The sequence below is a fragment of the Lampris incognitus genome, chromosome 21, assembly GCF_029633865.1.
Source record: "Lampris incognitus isolate fLamInc1 chromosome 21, fLamInc1.hap2, whole genome shotgun sequence".
Taxonomy (NCBI): Eukaryota; Metazoa; Chordata; class Actinopteri; order Lampriformes; family Lampridae; genus Lampris; species Lampris incognitus.
The window spans coordinates 14493015-14508338 of NC_079231.1; the positions used below are offsets into that span (position 1 = coordinate 14493015).

Sequence of the window (15324 nt, forward strand, 5' to 3'; positions counted from 1 at the left end):
GATGATTATATACATAAGGGATGATGATTATATACATAAGGGATGATGATTATATCCATAAGGGATGATGATTATATACATAAGGGATCATGATTATATCCACAAGGGATGATGATTATATCCATAAGGGATGATGATTATATACATAAGGGATGATGATTATATACATAAGGGATCATGATTATATCCATAAGGAATGATGATTATATACATAAGGGATGATGATTATATACATAAGGGATCATGATTATATACATAAGGGATGATGATTATATCCATAAGGGATGATGATTATATACATAAGGGATCATGATTATATCCACAAGGGATGATGATTATATACATAAGGGATGATGATTATATACATAAGGGATGATGATTATATACATAAGGGATCATGATTATATCCATAAGGAATGATGATTATATACATAAGGGATGATGATTATATACATAAGGGATCATGATTATATACATAAGGGATGATGATTATATACATAAGGGATCATGATTATATCCATAAGGAATGATGATTATATACATAAGGGATGATGATTATATACATAAGGGATCATGATTATATACATAAGGGATGATGATTATATACATAAGGGATCATGATTATATACATAAGGGATGATGATTATATACATAAGGGATGATGATTATATCCATAAGGAATGATGATTATATACATAAGGGATGATGATTTTTTACATGAGGGATGATGATTATATCCGTAAGGGATGATGATTATATACATAAGGGATGATGATTATATACATAAGGGATGATGATTATATCCATAAGAGATCATGATTATATACATAAGGGATGATGATTATATACATAAGGGATCATGATTATATCCATAAGGAATGATGATTATATACATAAGGGATGATGATTATATACATAAGGGATCATGATTATATACATAAGGGATGATGATTATATACATAAGGGATCATGATTATATCCACAAGGGATGATGATTATATACATAAGGGATGATGATTATATACATAAGGGATGATGATTATATACATAAGGGATCATGATTATATCCATAAGGAATGATGATTATATACATAAGGGATGATGATTATATACATAAGGGATGATGATTATATACATAAGGGATCATGATTATATCCATAAGGAATGATGATTATATACATAAGGGATGATGATTATATACATAAGGGATCATGATTATATACATAAGGGATGATGATTATATACGTAAGGGATCATGATTATATACATAAGGGATGATGATTATATACATAAGGGATGATGATTATATCCATAAGGAATGATGATTATATACATAAGGGATGATGATTTTTTACATGAGGGATGATGATTATATCCGTAAGGGATGATGATTATATACATAAGGGATGATGATTATATACATAAGGGATGATGATTATATCCATAAGAGATCATGATTATATACATAAGGGATGATGATTATATACATAAGGGATCATGATTATATACATAAGGGATGATGTCTATATATGTAAGGGATCCTGAGGAATCACGAGCCCCATTTGTTCCCACATAACACACCTTGATAACGGATAAAATACCTTTCTTCTAACTTTGCTGCTGATGAATTTATTGTCTTCGCCATACACTATCAGTTATAAAAAAGTAGCCCCCCCCCGAACAAATTCCCCCATTTTAAGGGCGACACCACGTGTTGAGGGGCAGAACGGGAAGGGGGGGGGCATCTGTTTGGTCCATATTAAACTACCTTTCCATCCTTGCCGGTGCCTAGACGCCGAGGCTTCGTGCTGACGGCGGCCTCGCTGTGTTCCGGCGCCTTCACCCCGCCGTGTGATGCGAGTTGTTCTCGGCCGGAAACGGCAGCAACTCTGCACGTCCCACTCGAACCCTCGGCGTGCATGCGAGTCGGTGTACTGTACGACGAACAACACGTACACGACCCTTCCTCAAATTACCCTTGTGAGATTATTCACGGCTGGCTTTCTCCAAATGCACCCCTGTGTAGGCGTATAGAAATACAGGCATATCTATGGACACCCCCTCCCCCCCATAGCGAGTGTAAGACGGCCTGGGGGAACATAACAGTGTTGGCAGCTCGCTCAAGGAGATTAACACGTTTGCAGATGATCGCGAGGTGTCACGGGGCCATGGAGGAAATGCATTTTCCAAAACGGGTGAAACCACGTAGGGCCCCAAGATTTCCATTTGTCTCTCGGCGAGTCCTGTTAGCTAAGCGTTTCCTCACTCGGCGCACCCCCCCCCCAGCCCCCTAATGCATAATACAGTACCTACCTATGTGTACATTAACTGCCTGGTGGAGGTGGCGAGCTGAAAATCAATGCAATCTCCTCCGGCTGTCAGCGCGCGGCGTCTTCTTCCGGCTTGACAGATGAGCAGCGCTCTCCTCTCGGAGGCCCGTCCGGACCCCTGATTAGATCCTGCGGGATCCGCACCCGCATGATAATGTCCTCCATTTAAAGTAAGTGAAGGAGAGAGGAGGAGGAGGAGAAGAAGAGGAAAAAGAAGAAGAGCGGTTTCATCCTCCTGGCAGAAGATAAGGTTGCTTTCTTGTACCTCGTTAGCGCCGCGGAGAGGGCCAGAACATGGCCACGTCGTGTTGATAATGGCAGGTGACCCCATTAACACCGTCCTGGCGAGCCCCGGCTCGTGCATTAAGTACTTGCGAGAGTGGCTTATGATGATAATTCGTTCACATTATTTTAATTATTACGTCTTTTTAGCAAGGTAAATAGCCAGACTGAGGATACCAGGAGATAGCCAGGTAATGATTGGACTGCATTTATTATATTACACCCCCCCCCTCCTCCTCCTCCAAAATCGCTGTACAGTTAGCGCCTCACATTTTACCCCATCATCATCATCGGAGAGCACTCGGCGTCGAGCATGACCGGCCTCCTTCTCGGCCCTTGTGGGTCTTCGGGTGGGTGGGTGTAGAGGCCGATCCCGAGGCCGCATGTTTTGGGGCGATGTGGGCAAGGGTCTGAACGCACTCCTACATCGCCGGCGGTGTCAGCCATGCAAGGTAGCAGGTAGGGGTCTTGCTCAGGGAAACCTCGACCCTTCTGCCTGGAGGAGCCAAGGGATCGAACCGGCTGGCCTCCACCAGATGAGCTGCTCCACCTCCTGAGCCCCGGTGATAAGGTGTCTCTCTGTCAGTGCACAGAGTGGTGTAGTAACTCTGTGCACTGGCAGACCATATAAGCCAGCAGAAATCCCAGTAGCACGCAGTTAAGGGCCTTGGTAAAACAAAATGTATTGATTTTTGGACCAGGGGCATGAGGATGCGGATGAGGTAACCATAATTGCTCCAGGTTCGGGGTATTGGGGTCATATGCGTCTCCCTATGGAGGACAAAACGAGGAGAGGTGAGTGGGATTCAATGGGAGGAGGGGTTGTTTGCATTCAGTCCATTTGTCCAATGTCCTCGGTTCATCATTCAATGCACTGCAGTCCACAATTGCTCTAACGGGACTTTCTCAGATCCCAAAAACAGGGTAGGTCCAAAACAGGTCATGCAGGCCGGTTAGTCCTCCTCAGCAGTAACCACTGCCGAAGACTTCGGGAGGTTTATCGAGACACTCGCTCTATACACGCCGCCATTGGATCCCTTTCCACCATTAAACTGACCCGTGTGGGCGTCTGGGTGGCGTGGCGGTCTATTCCGTCGCCTACCAACACGGGGATCGCCGGTTCGAATCCCCGTGTTACCTCCGGCTTGGTTGGGCGTCCTTACAGACACATTTGGCCGTGTCTGCGGGGGGGAAGCCGGATGCAGGTATGTGTCCTGGTCGCTGCACTAGCGTCTCCTCCTGTCGGTCGGTCGGGGCCGGAGGAGGTGGGGGAGGGGGAACTGGGAATGGCGTGATCCTCCCACGCGCTACGTCCCCCTGGTGAAACTCCTCACTGTCAGGTGAAAAGAAGCGGCTGGCGACTCCACATGTATGGGAGGAGGCATGTGGTAGTCTGCAGGCCTCCCCGGATCGGCAGAGGGGGTGGAGCAGCGACTGGGATGGCTTGGAAAGAGTGGGGTAATTGGCCGGATACAACTAGGGAGAATAAGGGGAACCCCCCCCCCAAAAAAAAGATTTTCTGCGAGCGAGAGATGTTCTCAGATGAACATTTGATATGTTGACCTCCAACACTAACCCCGACCCTAATTCCTCACGTGAATCTGATGGGATAGATGACGCCAGGCCAGGGACGTCATGTCGGATGTTGATCTGAGAACATCTTGCAGACGTCAGAAGCAAACCCCCTACACACTACACATATCCTGACACGCAGAGAAACCTTCTCTTCGCTATGCGAGAGCAGTTAAATATTTACATCGCTGGCATGACAATCACCAAAAAGCGACATACAGTGATGCTAAAGTATGTATGAAGCACGTGGCATTAATTAGTAAAGCAGACAAATCTGCCCCCCTTCATGTAAAACGCATGTTGTAGAACTGGAACAGAGCCCCTTTGTGAATCTGAACACAAAATGATGGCAATAATCCACCATGCCAGACCACCTGCCGGTCTTCTTGTTAATCTTTTCTTTTTCTTTTTTTCTTTTTGCATTTACGGACAATAAATAAATAAATAATGGAGACAGTTAAGTTGAGGCAGAGAGAAAGGTGGCAGATATGCGTTAAAGCTTCCTGGGGAGGGGCAGATTTGAACCCCAGGATCTTGCGGTTAGGGCCCGCGCCAATGCGGCATACGCTTAACCAGTTGTAATCTAAATAAGACATCATATCATATCATATCATACATCATTTTTCATAAATGCAATCCATCCATCCATCCATCCATCCATCCATCCATCCATCATATCATATCATATATCGCATCATATATCATACCATATGTCACACCATGTCATGTCATGTCATATATCATATCATATCATATCATATCATATATCATAAATGCAATCCATCCATCCATCCATCCATCATATCATATCGCATCATATATTATACCATATGTCACGCCATGTCATGTCATGTCATATATCATATCATATCATATATCATATCATAAATGCAATCCATCCATCCATCATATCATATCATATCATATCTCATACCATATGTCATGCCATGTCATGTCATGTCATGTCATGTGTCATACATCATATCATATCATATATCATATCATATATCATGTCATGTTATACCATATCATATATCATATATCATATCATATCATATATCACTTCATATCATATATCACTTCATTTCATATCATATCATCTCATATCATATATCATATCATGTCATATCATATATCATATCACTTCATATCATATCATATGTCATGTCATATATCATATCATATCACATGATATCACATAAGCATATTCAGCCTCGTGTTGAGGAGTTGCCGCATTTCTTCTCATTATCCAGGAGGTAATGCTGATTAGCAGCGAGGAGAGCCGCAGCCCTGCAGCACCGAGGTGTCAAGTAAGCGAATATGAAAGTAATGGTGGTTTTGCTCGGAGGAAAAGAGGCAAAAGATGGCCTCAGAGGGCCAGAGCAATAATATACACATGTTTTCTATGGGATAATCAATTTAGAGTGGGAAGCTTCGCCGCCTTCGTGTGAGTCCTCCTCCCCCTCAGGGACGGGGGCGGGGGACTTCAACTGCTCCTGCACTGAGCAGAGAACAGAAACTTGGAATATCAAGACTTTAATGATTTAAGGAGTTATGCCGTGTCGCGGTGCTGCTAGTGCTTTTGAAATGATGATTGAAATGACTGAAATGCAGACCTGTCCGAGAAAACAAGCCCCCTCTGTGTAAAGAGGATCCCCGCAGGAGGACGAGCCACGGATGCGCCTTGACAGGTGCACGTCCCCGCCGTAAAAGAGACGGAGAAAGATGGCCTCCCTGTTTGCACAGACGTCTGTGTAATCCGGGGGTATTAAAATGACCTGGGGGGAAGGAAGGGCATGATTGAATTTGTTAGTCTGAGACGGACCCTTCGCGTTTCGCCGGTAACCCAATTTGGGCTGTGTCTGCCGGGGCCAGCCAAACGTCGCTCCCGTCGTCCTGTGCGCCGTCATAAATCATCTCTGCTCTCTCACGCGGCGACAGCCAGCGGCAGGGCGGCCCATCAGCCACTGCGTGACCCCCCTTTGTCCTGCGCGCAGCCGACAATCCCGACTCGAGTCGCAGCGGCGCGCACGGCCGCCATTTACTCGCGCCATTTCCGGTCGGGAGGTTTGGGGCTTTGGGACAATATTTGTGCAACATTTACACGGGAAACTGTTTTATTATGAAACTACACATGCATGAACTGTACACTCACACACACACATATATATATTTAAATATGTAAATTTTTAAAAAAATAGTATGCAAAGACGTCCTGGTAGCGTATCGGTCAATTTCGTGCCCCACCAACACGGGGATCGCCGGTTCGAATCCCGTGTTACTTCTGGCTTGGTCGGGCGTCCCTACAGACACAACTGGCCGTGTCTGCGGGCGCGAAGCCGGGTGTGGCTATGTGTCCTAGTCGCTGCACTAGCGCCTCCTCTGGTCGGTTGGGGCGCCTGTTCGGGGGGGGGGGGGGGTAGCGTGATCCTCCGACGTGCTACGTCCCCCTGGCGAAACTCCTCACTGTCAGGTGAAAAGAAGCGGCTGGCGACTCCACATGTATGGGAGGAGGCATGTGGTAGTCTGCAGCCCTCCCCGGATCGGCAGGGGGGGTGTAGCAGCGACCGGGACGGCTCGGAAGAGTGGGGTAATTGGCCAAGTAGTACAATTGGGGGGGGGGGCTCTAAATGAAATTTAGCTTGGATGATATTGACAAGTCATCTCATCTCGAGCACAAGGATCTCAGCAGCAATTAAAACGCTGTAACCGGAAGTCGTTTGGAAGTTTCTGGTTGAAACGGTTCCCAAATCTGAATTTTCGTGGGCCAGAGGAGAGACAACTGACAGTAATCACACAGACGTGCCGCAGCCATTCCCACAAGTCCGACACGTGAAGCTGGACGAGGTCCACAGACGCAGAGCTTAGCAGACAAGATGGCAGCGCATCTGCTCCGCAGGCAGACAGACAGGACTGCATTTCAGCAGCGTTTTCATTCATAACCCCTCCCCCCTCCCCTGCCCTCCCCCTAATCTCCCCCAACCCTCTATCTGGCCACTGTATAGATTGTAATTGAGTGGCATTAGGTAAATGTTGTTGTGACAAGCGTCGGGGAAGTGAAACATTAAGAGAAATGAGCACATTAAAGAGGCCCAGCTGCTTCCCCCTGATGAACAGCGTCCAGCATCGGTCTGTCTCAGGATCCCCGGTCCAGCTGGCCCGCGCCCGTTCACAGAGACGAGGCCCGCAGAATTAAAAAGTCGCAGTCCACGGAGGCTTGACGGGTGCTGGACGAGACCGAAATCACGTCGTCGTGCAGCGAACTGCAAGTGGCAAAGCTGAACGGGTGGAGGAGGCCAGCGCAAATTGGGCGCAAATTACGTGACTGTTATTCTGGCGGACATTTCCAAACGGGGTCCGTCTCACCCCACTGGTTTCGATCCAGTTGGTTCAGCGCAGCTAGGTGGTCACAAAGCGATGACGTATTTAAATGTCTGTGGATGCGACAGACAGACCCGCTGGTGCACAGTAGAGAGCTCACAGTTGAAGAAATCTCAACTGCTGGACCCCAGGAAGTGCAGAAACCCGTGCACGCACGCACGCACGCACGCTCAGCTCAATGATACACATGCACGCACACACGCTCACTCACTCACTCGCTCACTCACACACACACACACACACACACACACACACACGCTCGGTCTCTCTCTCTCTCTCTCTCTCACACACACACACACACGCTCGGTCTCTCTCTCTCTCACACACACACACACACACACACACACACACACACACACACACACACACACACACACACACACACACGCTCGGTCTCTCTCTCTCTCTCTCTCTCTCACACACACACACACACACACACACGCTCGGTCTCTCTCTCTCTCTCTCTCTCTCTCACACACACACACACACACACACACACACGCTCGGTCTCTCTCTCTCTCTCTCTCACACACACACACACACACGCTCGGTCTCTCTCTCTCTCTCTCTCTCTCTCACACACACACACACACACACACACACACACACACACACACACACACAGATTTTTCTGATATTTTTCTGAATCCTAACAGCGGGCCGTCAGTCTGTCTCATTTTGTAGAGGAGGTGTGTGTGTGTGTGTGTGTGTGTGTGTGTTAGTGTGTGTGGAGGACACAAGTGCTCCGGGGACCCAGCAAAATCATCTCCTGATCCTTTGTTAGCATCTTGAGTCACACATTTCACATGAAAAACAACTGATGTAGATTATTTGTTTGGATTGGGTACACGCTGCCGCATGTGATGAATGTGAGATGAAGACAACACGTTTTCTTTTTTTTTTCTATAAACACGCATCCTGCAGCACACACACACACACACACACACACACACACACACACACACACACACACACACACACACACACACACACACACACACACACACACACACACACACACAAAACATGCTGAGGATCTCTGGAGGCCATTAGCGTTACCTTGGCTGGTCTGGAGAAAAAGAGTGCTCCCCATCACTTAACTGTTCAGCATATATATTGGCTCGGAAAATTTCATATTCATCTATTAAGGACCCTGCTACCCAGGGAGGCAATGCAATCAACTCGGCTTCACTGCTGAGGTATTTACCTGCATCTTAATTCGCGTTTAGGGGACGTGTGACAACGTGCCACGACAGGGGGCAAGACTCTCATCCCTAAACGTCGCCGGTCGCCATGGCGTCTGATCACAGCGGGGTGTCACGCGGCAGCTTTCCAGAGAGAAGAAGTGGATCCAAAGCTCATCTCTATATTCATCTCTCGTCCCCCCCCCCCACTCACCCCATTCGTCCCTGCCTGCTCCCATTTTGGTGTGCTATACCTTGTCACCGCTGCGATCGATATGCCAGGGTAATGGCTGCCTGGAGAGCGGTACACTTGAATGACAGTTCTGGGACCACGGTTGAGTGATGGAGCGCTGTTGCCGGCTTAATTAACTTCCAGTCTAGTCTTGAGTATTCACACTCAACCCCCCCCCCCCCGCACCATGCACGCATGCACGCACGCACGCACCGCTGCCCCCCCACCCTATTACCCTAAGCATAAACAACATGCCAATTAAAAGGCTTGTGCGCTCGTGCGGCTTTGTTTGCACACAAGTCTTGAAATAAATATTCATCTCAACATCCATCAGGCTTGCTTAGCTGCACGATACATTATGGATCAAACAGTTTTTGCTAATGAAAGAAAGTTTTCCTATCACATAACAACCCCATTTTTTTAAATTTTTTATTGTTGCCCTGCTTACCCCCCCCCCCCGTATCGGCCCTTTTTCCCTCGTGGAAACATCCGCAAATGTCAAAGGAGGTTGCATGAAGACGTGCACTGCGCCTCGGTGACCGCAGATTACTAGTAAAGATTTCACTTTTCCCCCCGTCACTTGGGTTTTCAGTCAAAAGCTAATTTGCTCGGCTCGTTTCGAAAGGGATCAATACATCGAACAGCGAGGGGGGAGAGGCGTGTGTGTGTGCGCGTGCGTGTCGTGGGGGAGGTCAAGGCAATTTTACTGAGTACAGGCCGTATGCAAATACCAGGGGGGAGGCCTCGCGACACAGCGCGCGGCACACTTCCGCTACTCGGCTCCGAGGAGTCGCCGCCTTGTTTTCTCATATGGAGAACGTGATTTTTTTTCTCGTACCCGTTTTCCGGGAACTCTGCCTCTGATTGGCTACTACTCGTTGCCTCCGTTGGTTAAGTTAGGGTTAGCCAATCAGAGATAGAGTAGGGGCGGGTCTTCCCGGAATCCAGGCGAACGCTCTCTCAACGAGTACTAGCCAATCAGAGGCAGAGTTCCCGGAAAACGGTACGAAAAAAATCACGCCTTCACGAAGCCCGGGGGAGCGGCGGGAGTTAGCTTAGCTTGCAGGTCAAGCAGTTTGCAAACGCCACTCAATGTTCCGAAAAATGAAAAAGGTTCCGAGCCGAGTGAGAAACCCAAACCCGCTAACTTCACTCGGTGCGTTGTGGAAACTCATCTACCGTGCATGTAAACTGTGTCTTTGCATTGCGTCGCTAACAACACGGCTCAGCCGAACCCGGGGAGGGGAAAAAACACACAAAACCCCGACCGGATAAACAAAAACACTCACTTCCGACCGCTCCCCGGCATGCATGCACACACACACACGCACACACACACACACGCACATCCAAGCGCTCCCAACAACACCAACACCTGCACGTTTTCCTTTTTTTTCCTTTTTTTTTAGAAAATACTGTGATATTTTATTAAAAATGCTGCAGAAAAAGTTTATACAGGTGTTCAGCCAGAAATATCATCTCTATCACTTAAGGCAAAACTGCAAACAAATATAAGACAAACAAAGGATTTTCAAACTCTACATTAAAACCCTTGGTATCTCGACTGGTTTGTGGGACCAACGGCAAGATTATATATATATATATATATATATATATATATATATTATAGAATTTACAAATGAAGTTTAAAATCTTTTATACCTAATTTTTTCTTATAATCGGATGCAGAACTGAAGAGAGGGTTAATGGTTGCCTTTTGTTGTACTTTTTATAATAATTATTATCATTAATATTTACACTCATTCACTTGCTTTTTGTAACCCAAAATATCACAAGCCCGGCACAATACTTTACATATTGCTAGCATATGACAATTTGAAATATCTAACATATACTTCTTTACAAACATGTCCGACTAATATCGATACCAAAAAAGTCCACTGCCTCTCTGTTTTGTAAAACACATTGCTGGTCACATCGTAAGCTCAGGCAGTGTTGAGATTTGCGAGACGAACAAAGCGGACAAACTCAAAACTAGTTTGAAGCGTTGACAGGATGACGCAGCAAGTGATGGGCGTGGTTCCAAGTCAGTCCTCCTTCTCAAGATGGCGCGACGTGTGTGACGTCATAGACACGTCCGGAAACGGGAGCGAGCGACGCTCCTTCGCCGACGTGCGACGCCTCGCTGGCGGACACAAAGAAACGCACCGGACAAGTGACGTGATGGTCGCCGGGTGACGCACAGGAACGTGCATTCTCGGGAGCGTGGGATTGTGTTCGCGTTTTGGCCTTGTTTTTCTTCCCCTCTCTCCCTCCCTCCCTCCCTCTCTCTCTCGCTCTCTCCCCCCCCCCCCTCTCTCCCTCTATTTCTATTTTGGCGGAAAAACAAGAAACACAAGTCGTACCTGGAAAAGAATGAATGGTAACGATATATATATTTACACTCGCCTCAACGGAAAAGTACAAGCTTGAAAAAAGGGGGGTTTCGTAAAAAAACAAACAAAAAAGACAAAAAAACAACAGAAGCTCTTTTAATATCTCGTTTTCTTTTCTTTTTTTTGTTTTCTTTAAATTTTCCACTCACAACTATGTACCTTTTTTTCTGTGTGTTTCTTTTCTTACAAAGTTTTCATAAATACATTTCAGGCTGGGGGGAGTTGGAAAGTGTGTGCCCAGTGAAGGTGTGTTACACATGGGGGATCATGAAAGAGTGTCGGATCACTGTTCAGTTCAACTGTTCAGTCTTCGCTTTCCAACAACAGCCGCCTCGGTTCCTGTGTTATTAAAATTTATGGCACCAAAGCCTCTAAAAGAGGCTCCTTTGTCGATGCTGAAATCATTCACATTTGTTTTCTTGTGGACAGCATCCGTCATGTCATCCCCTCGTTGCCTGTTCTTTTGGTAAAACTCGCCATCAAAATGTCCTCAAAGCTCGGCTCCGAACGCAACATCACTATGGGAACATTCACTTTTAATATTTTCAAAGAGGAGTTCATTTTCAATTTTGATATATTTTTCAAGAAGGCATGGTAGCAAAATAACATCTCGCCCACTGAGATTTTCAGTCTGTGCGTCACAGTCCGCCATCTCATAATTTCCTTGTTAGGTTCCTATCATCCCACAGCCCCCCCATGGATATCCGGCGGGGGTTCAGTGCTGGTGCCACCGGTTCCCAGTGGAGCTATACCCTGGTGGTGGAGTGGCCATGGGGCAGATTGGTACTGTTCTGGCTCCCGCCAAAGGTATTGAAGTTGTGCAGAGGCTGCATGCCAGCCAGGGAGTTGGGGATCATAGTGATGGTGCTTGGCGTCATCAGGGGGATGTCATCGGGCGACCGGCGCAGGGTGAGAGTGTAGTCGGGTGGGCAGGTGAGGCGCAGCGTGTCGTGCGCCTGCAGCGACTCGCACTCGTGGTGGTGCTCGTGCTCCAGCTGCTGCTGCTTCATCTGCAGTGACATCAGCTCCTCGCTCTGCAGGTGGGCCACGTCGTTTGCGGCGGAGGGCGTGTTGGCAGGTGCCGAGTTGCGCTGCGGCGTGGGCACGCGCCGGTTGGACTCGTGCCTCCGCTTGTCCTTCTTGTAATAGAGGGCGGCGAAAGCCAGGATGTTCAAGAAGAGCAGGGAGGCGCCCACGGCGATGGTGACACTGAGCTCGGTGGAGTAGTCCCGCTTGGTCTCAATCACCACTGCCGACTCGTCGGTCAGGTCGCCGCTCTTGCGCTGGTCGGTGGTCTGCTTGGGGTTGGCCGGGGGGACGCCAGGGTGGCGGGTGGTGGAGGGCCAGTTGTTCTTCCCGGGGAAGCGTTTGGTGTAGGGATAGGGGGTGGTGTCCTGTGGCGGTATCTTGGTGGTGGTGGACACGTACTGGAAGAGCTCATTGATGTTGTGCAGGTGCGGGACAAGCTCCAGCCAGAAGGCGACCTTGGTGGCGCGGTAGTGGTCTCGGACCCGCGGCTTCAGACCAATGTGCAGATACAGCTGGTCTTTGGGGTTGTACTTGGTCCACGCCACCTCCTCAAAACGATTGGGCTTTGTATGGATGAACTTCGTATCCTGCGGGACTGGCTGGTTTGGGTCTCTGAAAAATGGACAAGAGAACAGTTTGAAGGCAGGGTATTCAGTCAGTCCGTATACACGCTAAGCTACCTTCCATATAAATTGAGATACTATACCTGCTCTAATGGAAAAATAAAATACGATAAAACATGCATCACAGATTTTTTCCATTTAGCCTTATCACCAGTCATCTTCACTATATTTCCACCATTTCCCAAAGGAAATAAAGAAAGTTTATCTTATCTTTTTTTTTTCCTTTCTCAAAACAAGAGCGTGCAGTCCAGTATTTTTTATTCAATCAGACAGGAGGAAAGCTGAGAGGCAGACAGGGAAGGGTAAACACCGCAGAGAAAGTTTTTGACGGGATTCAATCCTCAGCCTGTATTGATATATGTGAGAAGAGTGGCCATAACTGATCTTATCTTATTTCAAATTATTTTATCTCCCCTACCCTTAAATTGTCTTATCGAACTTTTAAATTATCTTATCTTAATAGAAAAGTAGTACCTTTTTTTTTTCAAACTGAGCTTACCATGCAGATAACTTCAGGTGCTAACGGTAACACGAACTGACAACGTAACCGTCCATTAGATTTACTTAGCACTAATTTTTGGCATGTCGATGGGCAGCTGAATTATCATGCTAAGAGAATCAAAGCCAGCAAAGCCTGGTGGGGGTAGGGGGTGGTAGGTGAGACAACAACCTTGATGGTGACACTGTGGAGGGGAGGGGGAGGGGGAGGCGCATGGGGAGGGGTTTGCTCGGGGTGGGAGTGGGGGGGGGGGTGTAAAGCCACCTGAATACTGAATAGAGAAGGCTCATCTTGAGTCACGCACTGTACTTGGGGGCCACCAAGGGACATGAGCGAAGAGCCCCCACCTCTGGGATGGAGGCAGAAATAGAGTGTGTGTGTGTGTGTGTGTGTGTGTGTGTGTGTGTGTGTGTGTGTGTTTACGTGAATTAGTGCACCAGGGTGGAAGGTGCTGGCATGAGTGTGTGTGTGTTTGTGTGTACAAAGCATATATATGCCATCGGGTGTGCCGGTGAGCATGCCACACGACATCTCTAGTGTGTAGGTGTGCTTCGGCACCACACTGCCCATCAAGTAGACAGCAGTGTTTGTCTCAAGAGACGAGCGACTCAGCCTGCTGGTTAAACCTCAGTGACAGTGTTACCTCCCATCGGGTGCTACTGAATGCAGTCATCTGTTTTTAATTCCATTGTAAATAGGACAAGCTGGGAAGAAATGAAACCCCGCTCCCGCCGCGAGGACAGGAAACATAACAGCGACCGTTCATGTTTTGATACACAAAACACAGATAGCACTCTGACAGTTTCAGCAGAATTGCAAAGGGATGATGAGACAGGGCCGAGATGTGTGTGCAAGGAAACGCGCGCGCGACACACCCACACACAAACACATGCACGCAGGCAAACGCACTCAAACACACAAGACTTTTACAGATCCGAGCATGTACACGCATGCAACTCTGCAAAACCCTTCTACAACACTTACACACGGACATGAACATGCAAGCAGACACAGTATATTAAACCGGATAACATGCCGTCTTTTCAGAATTCATGCAAAACCTTCAAAACCTCAAACCCACCAGAGGTGGTCGGCTGTAGCTTAAGGTGGCCATGCCATATTAACTACATTAAAGATGTCAGACTGTGCCGTAATGCAAGGTCTGCGCTCCAACTAGTGGTTGTATACACGAGGCACGGTTAACATTTGGTGGCGTTTCCACTAAATGCCTGTTGTCTGAGTATATCCATATGCTGTAACAATATGTTGCTCATCTTACCACTGAACTTGCTTAAAAGATTATGTTCGAGGCTTCCAGTGCTTACTGAACCACTAAATGTATAATTTGCTTGCATATTCCAGCGTCAAGCATGCAATCTGTTTTATATATTGAGAGTGGAAGATGCGCCGAGGCTTAAGCCTCAGATACCTATCACACTTAAAGATGAAAGAAAACAGAAAATTAATTTGGCTGGCGGATTGCTCGGCTCGGCTCGGCTCTGCAGCCGGCTCGAGGAACGGTGGCACAGATGCTTTGAAAATACACGAATGGGCTGAGATGTTACGTTTCATCGTCTGATTCAAACCTGAAGCCCAGCATTTTTCCTCATTAATAAATAGTTATTTTATCCATCTGGACCATGGAGTCGAGTTACATAACACTATCTGGCATCCCTATCACGGGTGGAGTCGCTCTCCATACACCGCTGAGATGCTGAACACCGGTGCAGCAGCAAACACGTCCCTACCCAAACAGGAAATAGGACTGAACATGATGACAACGTGGCCATGCTTCT

The 15324-nt window shown here is 47.3% G+C and overlaps 1 protein-coding gene across 6 annotated transcripts in view; it reads right to left on the bottom strand.

Moving 5' to 3' along the window:
- Positions 1-12123: 12123 nt before the first annotated feature.
- The window catches only part of nlgn4xa (neuroligin 4 X-linked a), a 68537-nt gene continuing 65336 nt past the window's right edge, over positions 12124-15324 (bottom strand). For all 6 annotated transcript variants that reach the window (XM_056301052.1, XM_056301057.1, XM_056301054.1 and 3 more), the window contains one exon: positions 12124-13018. In XM_056301052.1, coding sequence (XP_056157027.1) covers positions 12124-13018 — 895 coding nt within the window. The remainder of the gene's footprint in view (positions 13019-15324) is intronic.